The following is a 16115-nucleotide window of genomic DNA, read 5'->3' as shown; positions in this document are numbered from 1 at the left end:
CTGGGGTGGATGTGGGGGATCTAGAGCCCAGCACCAGCTTGGCCGTCGATGGCTGGCTAATGAAGAGCTCCATGGCCATAGCCCTGCGTGGCGCTGATGTGGGCTCAGAGGAGGAACAGCCACATGCTGCCCATGGAAATCCACCCTGCCTATAGGGCTGCTTTCCAGCTGGGCCCTTGCCCAGGGACCGGGCCATGCATGCTATAAGATCTGCACGAGCATACTCGGAGCATGTACAGTACGCAGCCCCGGTGCACGGCCATTAGGCTATGCAAGTGCACACAGGTATGTACATCCATTAAGTTGCAGGTGGACCAGCGAGGCCAGGGTTTGAAAACCTCAGCCCCAAGCCTCCCCACCCCCAGGACTGGCTGTGCTGACAGCTGATGTCAGGTCTGGGTGGCATGGCACCAGCTCAACCTGGTAAGGCCGGTTTTTAAGAGGCACAGACATTTTTGCCGCCTGGCTTCACCCCCTGCTCAGAGCAAGGAACAGCACAATGCTGTAAACATGGGAGGTCTGTCCATGCTCCAGCTGCCAGCCTGGCTTCCCCAGCTGAGCTGCACCAGGGAAGAGGCTCTTCCGGGTTTCAGAGGGAAAGACCTGACTAAACAGCAGCGGTAACGTGGATTTCGCACTCAGCCGTGCTAATGTCACCAAAGTGAAATGACTAAAGGTGGCTGCAAAGCCTCTGATCTGTAACCGGTGCAGGCATGACAAAATAGCTGTCCGTGTGCCTGGAGAATCGCGAAGATAATGGCTGTATTTAAGAAAGGGGAAAAAAGTGATCCTCACAAATACAGCCCCTTTAGCCTGACCTCTGCAGAACACAAGGGTTTAGAACACATTGTGAAGGAAAGAATAAAGACGTGGAGGTAAATGAGATGAAATGCACCACGGGTTTACCAAGGGCAGATCGTGCCTGACTAACCTGGTGTCTTTCTTTGATAAGAGACCTGATTCTCTAGAGGAGGGAAATGTGGAAGATCTAATCTAGCTGGACGTCAGTAAACGATGCAGGTGGGAAATTCCTAGTTAACTGGAGAAGACGGGATTAGCACAGAACTGTGGCGTGGGCAAGGAGCTGACGAAAGGGGAGATGAGCACGGGTTGTGCTGGAAGGGGGAGGGCCGGGCTGGAGGGAGGTTCCTGGTGGTGTTCCTCTCGGATCAGTCTTGGGACCACTCTTATTGGCTGTTTTGATTGGTGACCTTGGCACAGGAAGTAGGAGTGAGCTAATGAAATTTGCTGAGGACACAAAGTTGAGCCATTTTGTTTCAAATGTAGCTACGAACAAAAGTAAAGGGAAAACCAGCTGGAAACCGAAGGTTTTGCTCCACCTGAAACGACAGTCTGTGTGTGTGTCTTGGCCACTGAATCCAAAGCTCCATCGTTCACCCAGCACGAGCCCGAAGGTAGCACAGCGCGAGAGCCAGAGGCAGCGCAGTGGCTGAGGGGCTGGGTCCTGCTGCCACTGATGTCGGGGAGCAGGATCAGGCCCTTCCGTCTCCCGTGCGCATCAGACATTGGCCAGGCAGCAGGTTCTTCCCTGGCGAAACCCCAGGGGGGCCCACAGGACATTAGGGTGAACTCTGAACAGCTCCGCTCGACCGCCTGCGGCCTGGGAGAGACAACGCTGGCCTGTTACCACAGGCTGTTTGCCTTCGAAGGGCGAATCGCCCCAGGAGGAGCAACGGGCGCCCAGCAGCCCAGTCACACAACTGCAGGAGAACCGCGTCCTGCTCCACTGCGGCTCCCCGCTGTGCAGGCCCGGGGTGGGCTGGGTTAATGGGCTGAGGGCGTGGACGTGGCGAGGAGGCTTTAGAACAGTTAATAAATATTTACCCGCCTAAACCTTGCAGCAACTCCCTGCAGCTTCCTTCCTGTGCCTCCCTTCTCTGGGATAATCACAGAGCCTCTCCAGCAAGAGCCACCAGCTTCAGTCCTAAGGTGCTGAACGCTTGGCCTCAAGGGTCAGGCCGGGACCCTGCATTCCCGGGGCTGGGGTGGGGAGAGCACAGCAAGGACAGCTGCTCCCCTCCCAGGAGGGCGGTTCAACTGTCTCCTCCAAGTGATCTGGGCTCTTGTCTCCTGCACAGCCACAGCCAAGGACGGTGAGTGTCCAGCCGAAATGAAGGGGCCCGCACGACCCCCCCAGGCCTACTGTCTCTCGGATGAGTCCTGCCCAGGGAGCGAGAAGTGCTGCAGCGAAGGGGACAGGAGAGTCTGCGTCCTCCCGGATTCAGGTACCGGCCGATCCCCCTATGGGCAGGCAGGGGAGGCTCTTCAGTCCTGTCCCATAATAAAGCAGAAGGTGGGGGTGGGTCTGACGAGACGAAGGCAGCTCAGCCAGCACCACCACGAGGGGGTCTCTGCACAGAGATGTAGCGGCCGGTGGAATTCCCTGCCTCTGGAGCTCAGAGGGCTGGATGGCACTACCATTCGTTAAGATTAGGGTGATCAGCTCTCAGGCTTCAGGGCATATGCCGACTGCTGCAGGGGTCAGGAAGAAATTGCTCGTCCCCCACATACAGCCCTGCTCAGCTGGTCAGATACATTGCGGATGTTTGCCTTTCTCTGGAGCGTCAGACGCTGGGGAGTGCCAGAGACAGCCTCAGAGCAGGGGCTGGGGAGACTCGTCTTTGTTAGTTAGGAATCAGCAAAAAGAAAAGCAGCTCCAGAGGACTGAAATCTGAAGCTGTTCTCCCGGCTCCCCAGTCTCCGGCCCCGTCGCCCAGGAACAGCTCTGAAGAGCTCACTTTGCCAAGCTGAGAGACCTTTCTCCCCTGGCGTTAGCTGGGCAGGTGCCCCATCCTGACAGGTCTCGGGGGAGCTCTGGGTCCCACAGCCAGTTCAAAGGACACGTTCCCTGCGGGGCCCGGCTCAGGAGCCGCTGAGCTGTACTACAGGGTGTTCCGTGGGGAGCGAGGCCATGAGCTCTGCACCAGGGCGCTGGGAACAGATCCTCAGGGCTCTCGGAGAAATGGCTGCCCACAATCAGCCAGGTCCTCTCATCAGGGCTCCGCCAGAGCCCCCAGGCTACAGCAGCTCCTGCCACGTGGCAGGGGGGAGCCTGACATTGTGTCCTGCCAGCTGAAAAGTGATGTGCGGTGTTTTGGCTCTGGCCGTTGGGTCACAATAACCCGCAGCCTGTGATGCAATGCACTCCTCGCCTCAGCTCCTGGCTCACAATCCCCAGCTCCCTCCCCGGGCTCTGCAGGGGAGGCAAAGGGAGACGTGTCCAAGCTGTGCTGGCCAAGGGGCAGACTCCTGCTTCTGCAGCATCGGTGACAGCACACCCTGCAGGAAGGAGAGTGGGGGAACCCGTCCAATCCACGGGCAGTACTGTCTGGAAACGGCATCTCTTCTGATACAGGCCGCAGATTCCCTGGACTTCAGGCTCTCTCCTTCCCACCCTTGGGAGCCGCTGCGCTCCGTTGTGTGTATTCGCAACATCACCATGCACGTTAGAACATATCACAGACACCAGGAACTCTTCCTTAGCAGCAGTGACAGGAGCTATAGGGAGATGGGCAATTCCATAGCTGATAGCCACACAGAAGGGCATTGCATTGCCATGTACCTGTCAGGCCTTTGCCTATTTGACCGAGCGATCCACACCCCAGAACTGAGCCGTAAGTACACATGGCTTGACAAATCCCCTGTTCTTTTTCCTTCTTTCCCAGTGCACCCGGGGTATTGCCCCAAGCCAGACGCAGGCCTGGTCACCATCTGTCTTGTGAGCTGCTCCGACGACACGCAGTGCTCCATGGACGAGAAGTGCTGCACCATCGGCTGCCACAGAAAATGCACCGAAGCTGAGCCAGGTGAAACACTGCGAAGTAGCTCAAGGGGCTGCATCAGCCTGGTACAGCAGGCTGGCTTTCCAAACCAGTGAGGCCATGATAACATGGACATTTCGCACGCACAGTTGTGTGCCGCGTTCGTGCATTCAGTCACAGCAGCTGTCCACTCACGTGGCAAATCAGGCACATTTGCCAACACACGGACCCAATTTGCATGTGCAAACATGGTCACTGTGACATGACCTGGCCTTGCAGCCGTGTACCTGAACTCTCTGGAAATGGCTCCCCCGCCCCTTGTCCCGCAGCGAACCTGCGCTGACAGACAGTGTCCACAGGCTCCCGGCAGCTAACAAGCCCCAGGGCTCCACTGCAGGGAGGAGTGAGAAAAGCCTTTTCACAGAATAGCGCATGGCACAAGTGAGCGGCTTCATCCTTAAAAGGCTGCTGCTCGCAGACGGAGGCAATGCAATCCAGACTCTCCATGCATTTGAGGCCTCTTCAGTATATTCTTCTCCCATCTCCAGTGAGCACAGATGGGAATGTGGGGGGGGGGGAGGGAACAGCCCTGCATATACCCCTGATCACTGCAGCAGCCCTGTGGGCCAGGAAGGCCTGCGCCCATGGGAGGAAATCTCAACCCCTGCCTCCACCGCAGAATTAGCGCTGGGTAGATAAATGCCACTGCCCGCGGCAAGGCCTCCACAGCCGCTGGGACTCAGCCAGCCGGGCCCCCTCCCCCTGCAGGCAGAGAGCCCAGCCCCGCGAGCTGCTTTCCCCCAGGCAGAACGCCAGTCCCGAGCAGCCCCGTTGCCTTCCGTGGAGCTCCCCGGGGCGAAGTGAAGCTGGTGCCAAGTGCTTTGCTGGAGCTGGGCTTTGGGCCGTGGAACCCAAGGAGCTGCCCCTGTAGGGCTGAGCCAGGCAAAATGCCCAGTGGGGGAGGACCTTGGGCTGGACTGATAGTGACTAACTGAGGCTTTTGCAATCTGCTGAGCACTGCCATGCAGGAGAGACGGGTCAGTATGACCCCAGCCCTTATCTGGGTCCAAAATCCTGCAGCTCCCCAGCCAGGCAAACAAGGAACAAGCCTCCACACCAGCAGCTTCTAGGAGCCAAGCATCTCCCACATGGTCACACCATTCTGCACCTGAGCCGGCCTGGCCGGGGCTTTGCCCCCAGGAAGCCGACAACCCCCAGATGCTTCTCAGGCCAGGGTGGGGAAGGCCCTGCCCGTTCGCCGACGCGGTCACACTGGACTCTGACTCTTTTCCAGCCTCCCCGGGCGTTTGCCCCAAGAGGAAAGTACTACAGCCATTTGCTCCTTGCAACAACAAGTGTGCTAGCGACAGGAGCTGCCCTGGGGGACAGAAATGCTGCTTTACCGGCTGTGGCCTTGACTGTGTCCCTCCACAAGCAGGTGCCCTCAGCACCGCCCTGCCGCCCGCCCAGTCCGGAGAGGGCTGGGGCTGGACCAAACAGACTCAAGAGGGAAGCAGTGCTACAGGTGAAGATTCTGAGTGCACGGGGGGGTGAGGGGACTGGTCCTAGGCTGGCCCATTTTTCACCAGATCCCCCCGCCCCCTAGAGAGTCACTAGGGCTTGTTGGTCCCCCACAGACAGGGACATCCCTGCCCTTCTGCAGTGAAGCTGGGCCCTTCCATGGCTGGGAGGGGCGGTGCCGCAGTGACTGGGACTGCAGCCAGTGCTGGGTGCAGCCACAACCGCCCGTCAGTAACAGGCAGGGTTCCCAACCCTCCGGGATTGTCCTGGAGGCTCCAGGAATTAAAAATTGATCTTTGACTAAAGATTATGTCCTGTGATGAAACCTCCAGGAATACGTCCAACCAAAATTGGCAACCCTAGTAACGGGCAGAGGGAAACCTGTGATTTACAGGCTGTTGGTAACCGTGCCTCTGCGCTGCAGCCCCCAGTGGCAGCTTTGTTAGCCCAGCAGTTACCTGCGCCAACTGCAGGGGTGTTCTGAACTCGCTGGGAACAAAGGCCCAGGCTTATTTATTTAGCCTAGTTCTAAAAGCTCTCTCCTGCTGTGTGAGGTGTCCCTGTAAGCAGGCAGCAATTAGCCAAGGCAACCGTCATGCGCTGGGGAGAGCAGGACGCTGCATTAGGAGCCCGGCATTCACTTCCGGGCTCACTTGGACCCTCAGCTTGGGCTGAGCATTTGCAGGAGCTGGTGTGTGCAGTCGAGTGTGCAGAGATGGATGCACACTAGCCTGCCTGCTCGGTGCCCACTAGTGCCAGGATCGCGTGCAGCAGTGCCGGGTGCAGATCCTTGGTTATGCACGTAGCTGGTTATTTGCATGTGCCTCTTTCTGCAGGAAAGTGCCTCAGTGTCTCCACCGGGGAAACGAGGCCACTGCCTGTTTCCCAGCGATGGTGCATGGGGCTAGCTGAGCGCCACGTACTGCCATGGTGTTATTGCCACTAGAGGGTGGGGTTTCTGCTGCCCACGGGCGGTTGTTCCTAGGGCCTCATTTCTGTTGCAGGGAAGCCTTGGACACCACGGAAACGTGGAACCTGCCCACCCAACCTCATCAGGTGTCTCTACACAGAGCCCCCTCTGTGCCGCAATGACACCGACTGCCAGGGGCGGCAGAAGTGTTGCTATAACCGGTGTAGGTTCCGCTGCGTGGAGCCGGAGGAAGGTACCAGAGACGGCGGGCAGCACCATGCGTGCTGTTGGCACGCGGGCTAGGCACAGAGTTACTGGGGCAACCCCCCCCCCGATTCACAGCGGGCACCAGGGCCAATGGCAGCTGCGCCCGGGCCCAAACAAATCCCCACAAATCGCCTCTCTCCCCATCAGCACTGGGCTCATCCCGCTTCGCATACTGCCCTCCAACGCCCCTGCCTTTGGGCACGGCTACTGAGAGCAGACTTTTTATCCCCGAGGTGCCCCTAAAGACCCGGGGAAGAGCCTGCAATTAACGCCCTGCCCAGGCTGCAATCCCTGGTGGGCAAAGGGCATTGCCCGGTGACACTGCCTCAGCCTTTGGCAGCGAATTGGTTGAGGGTGGCACAAAGTGGGTGTGGATTAGGATAGAGGGAAGGCAGGGAGAACGAGCGCTGGGCAAAATTGGGGAGAGAGGAGCTTGGGCAGCAGGGTTAAGGCAGGGTGCTGAGAGCACCCAGGGCAGGGGGGTGAAGGCAGGGGGCAGCCAGGGTGGGGATGAGGGCATGTATAGAATCATAGAATATCAGGGTTGGAAGGGACCTCAGGAGGTCATCTAGTCCAACCCCCTGCTTGAATCAGGACCAATCCCCAATTTTTGCCCCAGATCCCTAAATGGCCCCCTCAAAGATTGAACTCACAACCCTGGGTTTAGCAGGCCAATGCTCAAACCACTGAGCTATCCCTCCCCCCCACGTAGTTCTCTTTCCTCTTTCATCTGCCCACCCCTCATCTCTCATCTCTGCCCTGTGACCCCTCGTGTTCCAGAGAAACCCGGCGTCTGCCCAGCTGAGGCCCCAGCGGGCGTCCTCGATCCCTGTTTCTTCCGCTGCTCGACGGACGAGGACTGCCTGGGAAGTGAGAAGTGCTGCGCCCTGAGCTGCGGCGCGGCCTGCCTGGAGCCAGGGCAGGGTGAGTGTCCTGGCAGCCCCGCACAGACCCTGTCAGGACCCCACCCCAGACCTGCCCTGAGGGACCCTGGCTTCCCCAGGGGCTCAGTGTCTCAGCGGAGGCGGGACGCTCTGTCCACCAGGAGCTCAGCCGGGGGCCAAGAGGTGGCAGGTGCTAAGGACAGCGGCTGAGAGTGGAGGGGGGCAGTGTCTGGGGGGGCAGGCGGGGCTAGCGAGGGGGGAGACAGGAGGAGTCCGTGGGGAAGACGGGCGGAGCAGAGGGGGGCAGGAAACAGGACCCCAGGACGACGCCAAGGCTGCAGGGCCCCCCATGCTGCCCTGCCCCAGGCTGCAGAGCCCGCAGCCCACAGCAGGAGGCAACCCAGCGGCCCCGGCCAGGGGATTGCGGCTGCCACAGACCCCCCAACTTTGCTACTTTGGGGCGGGACTTAGGAGAACACCTGGGAAAGGAGCAAGGCCGCGGGACAGCGGCTCGCGGGTTTGGGGTCTGAGGAGGGAGGGCAGGCGGTAGGCCCAGCAGGGAGGACAGGTGCCCAGTCAAACCCCAACCCCTCCCCTGGGGCGGGATGCTGGAGATGCTTAGCCCCCAAGGCAGGCAGCCCCGCTCAGACATTCCCCGGTGCCGTAGCCCCCAAGGCAGGCAGCCCCGCTCAGACATTCCCCGGTGCCGTAGCCCCCAAGGCAGGCAGCCCCGCTCAGACATTCCCCGGTGCCGTAGCCCCCAAGGCAGGCAGCCCCGCTCAGACATTCCCCGGTGCCGTAGCCCCCAAGGCAGGCTGCCCCGCTCAGACATTCCCCGGTGCCGTAGCCCCCAAGGCAGGCTGCCCCGCTCAGACATTCCCCGGTGCCGTAGCCCCCAAGGCAGGCAGCCCCGCTCAGACATTCCCCGGTGCCGTAGCCCCCAAGGCAGGCAGCCCCGCTCAGACATTCCCCGGTGCCGTAGCCCCCAAGGCAGGCAGCCCCGCTCAGACATTCCCCGGTGCCAGACTCATGTTTAACACCTGGCTTCTGCGGCACAAACGGGGCAGGGGGCCGAGGGCTGGGGGGGCCCATCCGAGGAGGCACCAGCCTCAAGGTTCTTAGAGCTCTGGGCTGGGGGCCCCCACCCTAGCGCCTCTCACACCCGCTGCGAGGCATGAAGGAAAGGCCCCGCAGCTGAGTCCATGAGGAGAAGCTGCAGGGTATCCCATCCCCCGGGGTCCCACCCAGGGAGGAGAGGCAAGGGGGCAGAGGCTCAGCCCTTCGGGCTCAGGGGAGTGAGAGCTTTAGCAGTTTGCCCCGTCTCTCTCCACCGCATGGGAAGCCGCCCAGAAATGACAGCCCGGCAGGCCCTGTGCTGGAGTTGTGTGCCCTGCCAGTGTCTGGCAGCAGCCCTGGAGCAGGGACACTCTCCCCCAGGCACCGTTAAACCCTACTGAGGCGTTCGAGGTACCTCTAGAAGGGCTCTTGTTCTCGGTCTGTGGAATGCTCCGACTTCCTGTAGCATAGGGTTGCCAGGTGTCTGGTTTTCGACCGGAACGCCTGGTCGAAAAGAGACCCTGGCGGCTCTGGTCAGCACTGCTGCCCGGGCCGTTAAAAGTCCAGTCGGCAGTGCAGCAGGGCTATGGCAGGCTCCCTGGCTGCCATGGGTCCGGGCAGCTCCCAGAACCAGCGGCATGTCCCCCCTCCAGTTCCTATGCATAGGGGCAGTCAGGGGGCTCTGCACACTGCCCCCCACCCCAAACACCAGTTCCACAGCTCCCGTTGGCCAGGAACCACAGCCAATGGGAGCTGCGGGGGTGGTGTCTGCTACCTGGCCATGCCTCTGCTTAGGAGCCAGAGCGGGGACATGCTGCTGCTTCCAGGAGCTGTCTGAGGTAAGCGTCTCCCCAAACCTGCACCCCGCACCCTTCCCATGCCCCAAACCCCTGCCCCAGCCCTGATCCTCCTCCCACACTCCGAACCCCTCAGCCCCCTCCTGGAGCCCTCTCCTGCACCCCAAATCCCGCATCCCTGGCCCCACCCCAGAGCCTGCAGCCCCAGCTGGCGCCCTCACCCCCCCCCGCACCCCACCCCCCTGAGCCAGCCCAGTGAAAATGAGCCAGTGAGTGAGGGTGGGGAGAGCAAGCGACAGAGGGAGGGGGGATGGAGTGAGCAGGGGCGTGGCCTCAGAGAAGGGGTGGGGCCTTGCAGGCGGGGCATGGGCAGGGGGCAGGGCAAGGGTGTTCGGTTTTGTGGGAGTTGGGGTGACCAGATGTCCTGATTTTATAGGGACAGTCCCAATATTTGGGGTTTGTCTTATATAGGTGCCTATTACCCCCCACCCGTCCCGATTTTCCACACTTGCGGTCTGGTCACCCTAGTGGGAGTAGAAAGTGGGCAGCCCCACTGTCGCGCCCTAGAGGCTCCCGCCCTGCCCTAGAGGCTCCTGCCCTCGCAGGCTGCCCCACGAAGGGTCGGTTCTGTACCCTCAGACATTTGCCAGCTGCCAGCCCAAGCGGGTCTCTGTGACGTCTACTCCTTCCGGTACTTCTACAACGCCACCGCCCAGAGGTGTGAGCCGTTCTTGTACCACGGCTGCCGGGGAAACGCCAACAACTTTAGGACAGAAGCCGAGTGTGTCCAGGCCTGCGCAGGCCACGGTGAGGGAGAAGGTTTCCCTGCAGCCGGCTCTGCCGAGGGGGCCCGGATCCCCTGCCCCAGGACACCAGGGACACCCCAGCACTGGAGTCAGAGGGTCCTGGTGGGAGAGAGGGCTCAGGCCCCGGGAGGCGGGAAGCGGAGGGGCCCTTTGCCCCAGGTGAGGCCAAGAGCCCGGGGCAGGGGGATGAAGAGGAGGGAGAGAGCAGGGCCGGGGGGAGACGGGCCCTGGCTCACGCTCCCATGGAGCTGGGAGGCTCTGCCGGCGAGTGGGCATCTCACCGCCGCCCGCGTGACTGTTCTGTGCCCCAGAGAAGCCCGGCGAGTGCCCGGCCGTAGAGCAGGGACCGGCCAGGGCCTGCGAGAAGAGATGCCGCCGTGACGACGACTGCCCAGGCGCCCAGAAGTGCTGCAGGAACAGCTGCGGCTCCGAGTGCCGCTCAGTGACCCCAGAAGGTGGGAGCCGCTTGCTGCTGTGAGGGGAGCCAGGGCTCCCAGGGGTCCCCTCGACGCATGCACCCCCGGCTGCACGCGCACCCCCGAGCGCCAGCCGGACTCTCGCTGAGCACTTTCCTGGGGCGGCCGGCACGGTGGGGAGGGCCACACGGGTCTCCCAGCCTCCAGGGGGGTCAGCGCCCGGCCTAGGGAGCAGGGGCCACGGGACTGTGCTGAGTGCAAGGGGGAGGGGGGAGCTGTTTATGGGCGGGGGCAGGACAGGTTGCTGGATTTATTGTGCTTGGGACTCACTCTCCTTCCCAAAGTGCTCCCTGTCCCAGGAGACAGGTGGACATGCGAGAGGCCAAGACCAAGCAGGGACAGGGGTTGGGCTAGGCCCAGACAGAAGGCCAGGGCCAGGTTGGCCCATTTCCTGCCAGGACGCCCTTACCCCACCCGAGGCTGCGGCCCAGGGTCTGATGCCCCGTGGCTGTCTATCGCAGTGAGGCCTGGAGTCTGCCCGGCGTTACCAGGAGGAGCCGTCGGTGCCTGTGATGAGAGATGCCGTTCCGACAGCGACTGCCCGGGCGCCCAGAAGTGCTGCAGCAACGGCTGTGGCCTGGCCTGCGTGGCCGTGGCTCTCATCCCGGAGGGTGAGGATCGCAACACTAGACCCCACTGTGCAGCCACCCATAACACGCTGTCCCAGCAGCTCGGGGCACGTCCCCCCACCCCGCCCTGGGCGGTTTATTGTTCTCCCCCATTGCTCGATAGAATCTCGTACTACGTTCAGTTTGCTAAATGCGGGAGTTCTGTCCTAGCCAAGAGGGCGATGGGAGGTTCCCCTGGGGCGACCGCGAACATTGCCCTGACACACCAGGGCCTGGTCTGTTCTGAGGCCATTCATTCCTGGAGGGGTCCCGAGTGCTGGCAGTCCTACTGCTGAGCTAGTTTCTGCTCAGTTGCTTCGGTGCAGCATCAGCTTCCCCTGCCCCCCACCCCACCCTTCAGTGTCCGTGGGGGTCCTCAGGGATCTGACAGAGCCAAGCCCTCGAAGCTGAGTCACAAATTGCCTGGATAATGGGGCATGTGCCGTGAAACGGCTCTTGCACAAGACGAGAAGGAGGTTCAACATCCAGGCTTGTGCACGCTCCAAGTGGAAGTGCAGCCAGCACGGCCGTACACCCCTGCCCAGCCACGTGGGGCTCCCTGGGGCCCACAGCCTTGGCTGGCTGCCCGAGGAGCCCTGCACTGTGAGTGGGGGTATCCCTGCCACGTCTGCTCTGTGTGTTGCAGTGAAACCCGGCGTCTGCCCAGCCCGAGTGCCAGCGGACAGCCTCAGCCCATGCTTCTTTCGATGTACCAAAGACAACGATTGCCCGGGCCAGGAGAAATGCTGCCGTCTCAGCTGTGGCTCTGCCTGCCTGAGACCGAAGCACGGTAAGAAACAGCTATTACCACGCCAGGCCCGTGAGCACTGGGGATGTTCCCCCTGCAGGACGTGTGTCTGAGGCTGTGGGAGAATCGGGGCCACTCCCTGAGGATATGTCTACACGGCACAGACCTGGAACAGCAGGGCTTCAGCCAGCGCACTAAAAATAGCGGTGGAGACGTTGCCCTGGCCTTGTCCCCTGCCCCACCCCAGCTCGAGAGCCAGAGCCGCAGCGTCTACACAGTTATGTTTCATGCACTAGCGCAAGCCCTGCCCCCACAAGTCTGGGGAGACGGCCTGGGCGGCTCGCTCTCTGGTGCAGTGTAGACATACCTTCCAGGGCCAGGTCCCCACCCCGGAAACACGCCCTGAATGATCCTGACTCCCCCAAGCCCCAGGAGGTCTGACCATCTCCTGATTGGCAGGGAGCTCAGTCCCAGGGGTCTGGGAATGGGGATGTGGGGCACAGAGCACTGGGGGCCAGGGGGCAGAGGACATGGGCCCAGAGAGCTGGGGACCGAGGGCCATGATGGAGCAAAGAGTGAGGCCACATGGGGCGGGAGCGCTGGCAGGACAGAGGGCACGTGAGCTGAGGCAGAGAGAGGACGGGCAGCTGAGGGCAGGGCTTGGGGCAGGGAGGGGTCTGGGGGAAGAGGACTGGACGTGCCAGGGCCCCAGCCAGATGGGGTCACAGGGCAGAGAGGGGGCGACCTCAGAGAGCAAAGGGCAAGGAGAGGCCAGGGAAGGTGCCGAGGCAGCAGGCCAGGGGACTGGTTCTGGGCCGCCCTTCAGGCCGGGCCTGGCCCATTTCCCCAAGGAGCCCCCTGCCTGCCGCCCCATTCCCGCATGGAGTCGCTGGGACTTGGCTGGGGCAGCTCTGTGACTGGGCAGGGCCTCACTGCCACGCGCCTGGCCTGTGTTCCAGAGAAACCGGGGCTTTGCCCAGCATTTAAAATCAGAGACGAGGGGCCGCCCCTGACGCTGTGCTGGCAGGACAGCGACTGCCACAAGAGAGACAAGTGCTGCAGGAGGGGCTCCAGCTACGTCTGTGCACCGCCCTCCCCCACGGCAGGTGAGACGGCACCTGCCCACGTGGGCTGCTCCAGGGGCACCCGCTGCCCACCCCGTCACTCCCTCCCAGGGGCCGATGGCTCGAGGGCCCCATGCCAGCCAGAGCCAGTTGAGTGCACCATTCTGCCCCACACACCGCCCTCCGCCAGTCATAGAGACAGAGCCTCAAGCCCTGTCCCAGTGCTCCCCCCAACCTCAGTGGGGCTGAGCTGACCCCCACATGGTGCCCTCTAGCTCTGCCCCTGGGCTGTACGATGATAACCATGGGGATGCCCAGGGGTTCTCCCCATGACAGTGGGTGGTGGAAAGCAGCCGCGGGGAGCCCGGAGCAGAGCACCAGACATCAGCTGTCTCCCAGCGCACCCATCCCCACTTGCCACGGCTCCTGCTGCCTTCACCTGCCAGCCCCACTGATACTGACCCCACCCTGCGCTGAGCGCTGGGAGATGTCAGAATCTGCCTGCAGTCCCCTTGGCCCTGTTCCCAGCAGGGCCTCCACCCCTGGTACCGGCTGGAGCGTTAGGGCTTGTCTGGATGGGCCGTCACTGCCCTGTGACCACTCTGTGTTGCAGAGGAACCCGGCGCTGGCCCAGCCGCCCCCGAGGGGCACGGTGGGCAGAGATGCCGCAGTGACTGGGACTGCCCGGGAGCAGAGAGATGCTGCAGCCGTCGGTGTCGTGCAGAGTGCCCCACACAGGGCGAAGGTAAGCCCCACCCTGTGCCATTGGCACAGAACTCAGAGCTGATCATAAGAACATAACAATGGCCATACAGGGTCAGAGCAAAGGCCCATCTAGCCCAGTGTCCTGTCTTCCGACTGTGGCCAGTGCCAGGTGCCCCAGAGGGAAGAAACAGAACAGGGAATGACCAAATGATCCATCCCCTGTGGCTCATTCCCAGCTTCTGGCAAACAGAGGCTAGGGACACCGTCCCTGCCCGTCCTGGCTAATAACCATTGATGGACCTATCCTCCATGAATTTATCTAGTTCTTTTTTGAACCTAGTTATGGTCTTGGCCTTCACAACATCCTCTGGCAAGGAGTTTCACAAGATGACTGTGTGGTTTTTTTTGTGTGTGAAAAAAACTTCCTTTTGTTTGTTTTAAATCTGTTGCCTGTTAATTTCATTTGGATCTAGGCTGTTCTCAGTGGTACCAGATGACAGAACAAGGAGTAATGGTCTCAAGTTGCAGTGCAGGAGATTTAGGTTGGATATTAGGAAAAACTTTTTCACTAGGGAGGGTGGTGAAACACTGGAATGCGTTACCTAGGGAGGTGGTGGAATCTCCTTCCTTAGAGGTTTTTAAGGTCAGGCTTGACAAAGCCCTGGCTGGGTTGATTTAGTTGGGGATTGGTCCTGCTTTGAGCAGGGGGTTGGACTAGATGACCTCCTGAGGTCCCTTCCAACCCTGATATTCTATGATTCTATGACCCCTAGTTCTTGTATTATGAGAAGGAGTAAATAACACTTCCTTATTTACTTTCTCCACACCAGTCATGATTTTATAGACCCCATCATATCCCCCCTTAGTCGTCTCTTTTCCAAGATCAAAAGTCCCAGTCTTATTAATCTCTCCACACAGGGAAGCCATTTCATACCCCATCTCGTTTCTTTTGCCCTTTTCTGGACCTTTTCCAATTCCAATATATCAATTTTGAGATGGGGCGACCACATCTGCACGCAGTATTTAAGATGTGGGCGTACCATGGATTTATAGAGAGGCAGCATGATATTTTTTGTCTTATATTATCTATTCCTTTCTTAATGATTCCCAACATTCTCTTCTCTTTTTTGATTGCTGCTGCACATTGAGTGGATGTTTTCAGAGAACTATCCACAATGACTCCAAGTCCTCTTTCCTGAGTGGCAACAGCTAATTTAGACCCCTTTATTTTATAAGTATAGTTGGGATTATTTTTTCAATGTGCATTACTTTACATTTATCAACATTGAATTTCATCTGGCATTTTGTTGCCCAGTCACCCAGTTTTGAGAGATCCTTTTGTAGCTCTTCGCAGTCTGACTGGGATTTAATTATCTTGAGTAGTTTTGTATCGTCTACAAACTTTGCCTCCTCACTGTTTATCCCTTTTTCCAGATAATCTATGAATATATTAAATAGGACTTGTTCCACTACAGACCCCTGGGGACACCACTATTCACCTCTCTCCATTCTGACAGCTGACCATTTATTCCTATGCTTTGTTTCCTATCTTTTAACCAGTTACCAATCCATGACAGCTCACTTTTCTTAAGAGCCTTTGAGGAGGGACCTTGTGAAAGGCCTTCTGAAAATCTAATTACACTATATCCACTGGGTCACCCTTGTCCACATGCTTGTTGATACCCACTGTCACGGAGTCCCTGGGCAATGCTCTGGAACTGCTCCCTATGGAGCCAGTCAGGACTCTGGTGAGGTCTCCTCTCTGGGAGCAGACTGTCTTCAGGGCAAGAAGCTCACACGGCTTCCACCTTCCTGGGTCGGACCTCGGAGCATTCAGCATCCTCTGCCTCTCCGTGCGCTTCCCACAGTGAGTCTGCCCAGGCGGGGTCCTGGGGAAGCCAGAGGGTCCTGCCCCACAACTTCACAGTCAGACGTGACTCTCAGCCAGACAGTAAAACAGAGGTTTATTAGACGACAGGAACATGGTCTAAAACAGAGCTTGTAGGTACAGAGAACAGGACCCCTCAGCTGGGTCCATTTTGGGAGGCAGTGAGCCAGACAACCCCATCTGCACTTCACTCCTCGTCCCCAGCCAACCCCAAACTGAAACTCTCTCCTGCCTTTCCTCCTCTGGGCTTTGTCCCTTTCCCGGGCCAGGAGGTCACCGGATTCCTTTGTTCTCCAACCCTTTGGCTCTCACTTTGCAGGGAGGAAGGGCCAGGCCATCAGTTTCCAGGAAACAGAGTGTCGGCAATTTATGTACCCTGGCCCTTTGCTCTGCAACAATTACACTCCCTTATCCCACCACCTACAGACTTAAGAAATGCTAGGAGAAACTGAGCCACCCCTACAGTATTCAGAGGAAACGTTAAGAACTGTCCCACTTAGTCACACACTCAAATAATGTTAATAGATTGGTGAGGTATGATTTCCCTTCAGAAAAACCATGTTGACTCTTCCCCAACAAATTATGTTCATCTATGTGTCTGAC

The 16115-nt window shown here is 59.6% G+C and overlaps 1 protein-coding gene across 4 annotated transcripts in view; it reads left to right on the top strand.

Moving 5' to 3' along the window:
* Positions 1–1207: 1207 nt before the first annotated feature.
* LOC311529530 (uncharacterized protein) overlaps positions 1208–16115 on the top strand; it is a 32442-nt gene continuing 17534 nt past the window's right edge. For 2 of the 4 annotated variants that reach the window (XM_084645505.1, XM_084645506.1), the window contains exons 1-12: positions 1208–1415; positions 2100–2246; positions 3687–3827; positions 5077–5307; positions 6308–6466; positions 7261–7404; positions 9857–10024; positions 10335–10478; positions 10961–11110; positions 11754–11897; positions 12815–12961; positions 13533–13664. In XM_084645505.1, the coding sequence (XP_084501631.1) occupies positions 2132–2246; positions 3687–3827; positions 5077–5307; positions 6308–6466; positions 7261–7404; positions 9857–10024; positions 10335–10478; positions 10961–11110; positions 11754–11897; positions 12815–12961; positions 13533–13664 (1675 nt within the window). In that variant the 5' untranslated portion in view covers positions 1208–1415; positions 2100–2131. The remainder of the gene's footprint in view (positions 1416–2099; positions 2247–3686; positions 3828–5076; positions 5308–6307; positions 6467–7260; positions 7405–9856; positions 10025–10334; positions 10479–10960; positions 11111–11753; positions 11898–12814; positions 12962–13532; positions 13665–16115) is intronic. The other 2 variants (XM_084645504.1, XM_084645507.1) reach the window with 2 other exon arrangements.

Source organism: Lepidochelys olivacea, assembly GCF_965140295.1.
Source record: "Lepidochelys olivacea isolate rLepOli2 genome assembly, chromosome: 13".
Taxonomy (NCBI): Eukaryota; Metazoa; Chordata; order Testudines; family Cheloniidae; genus Lepidochelys; species Lepidochelys olivacea.
Note: the sequence above shows the minus strand (reverse complement) of the source record. Positions and strands in the feature narration are given on the sequence as shown.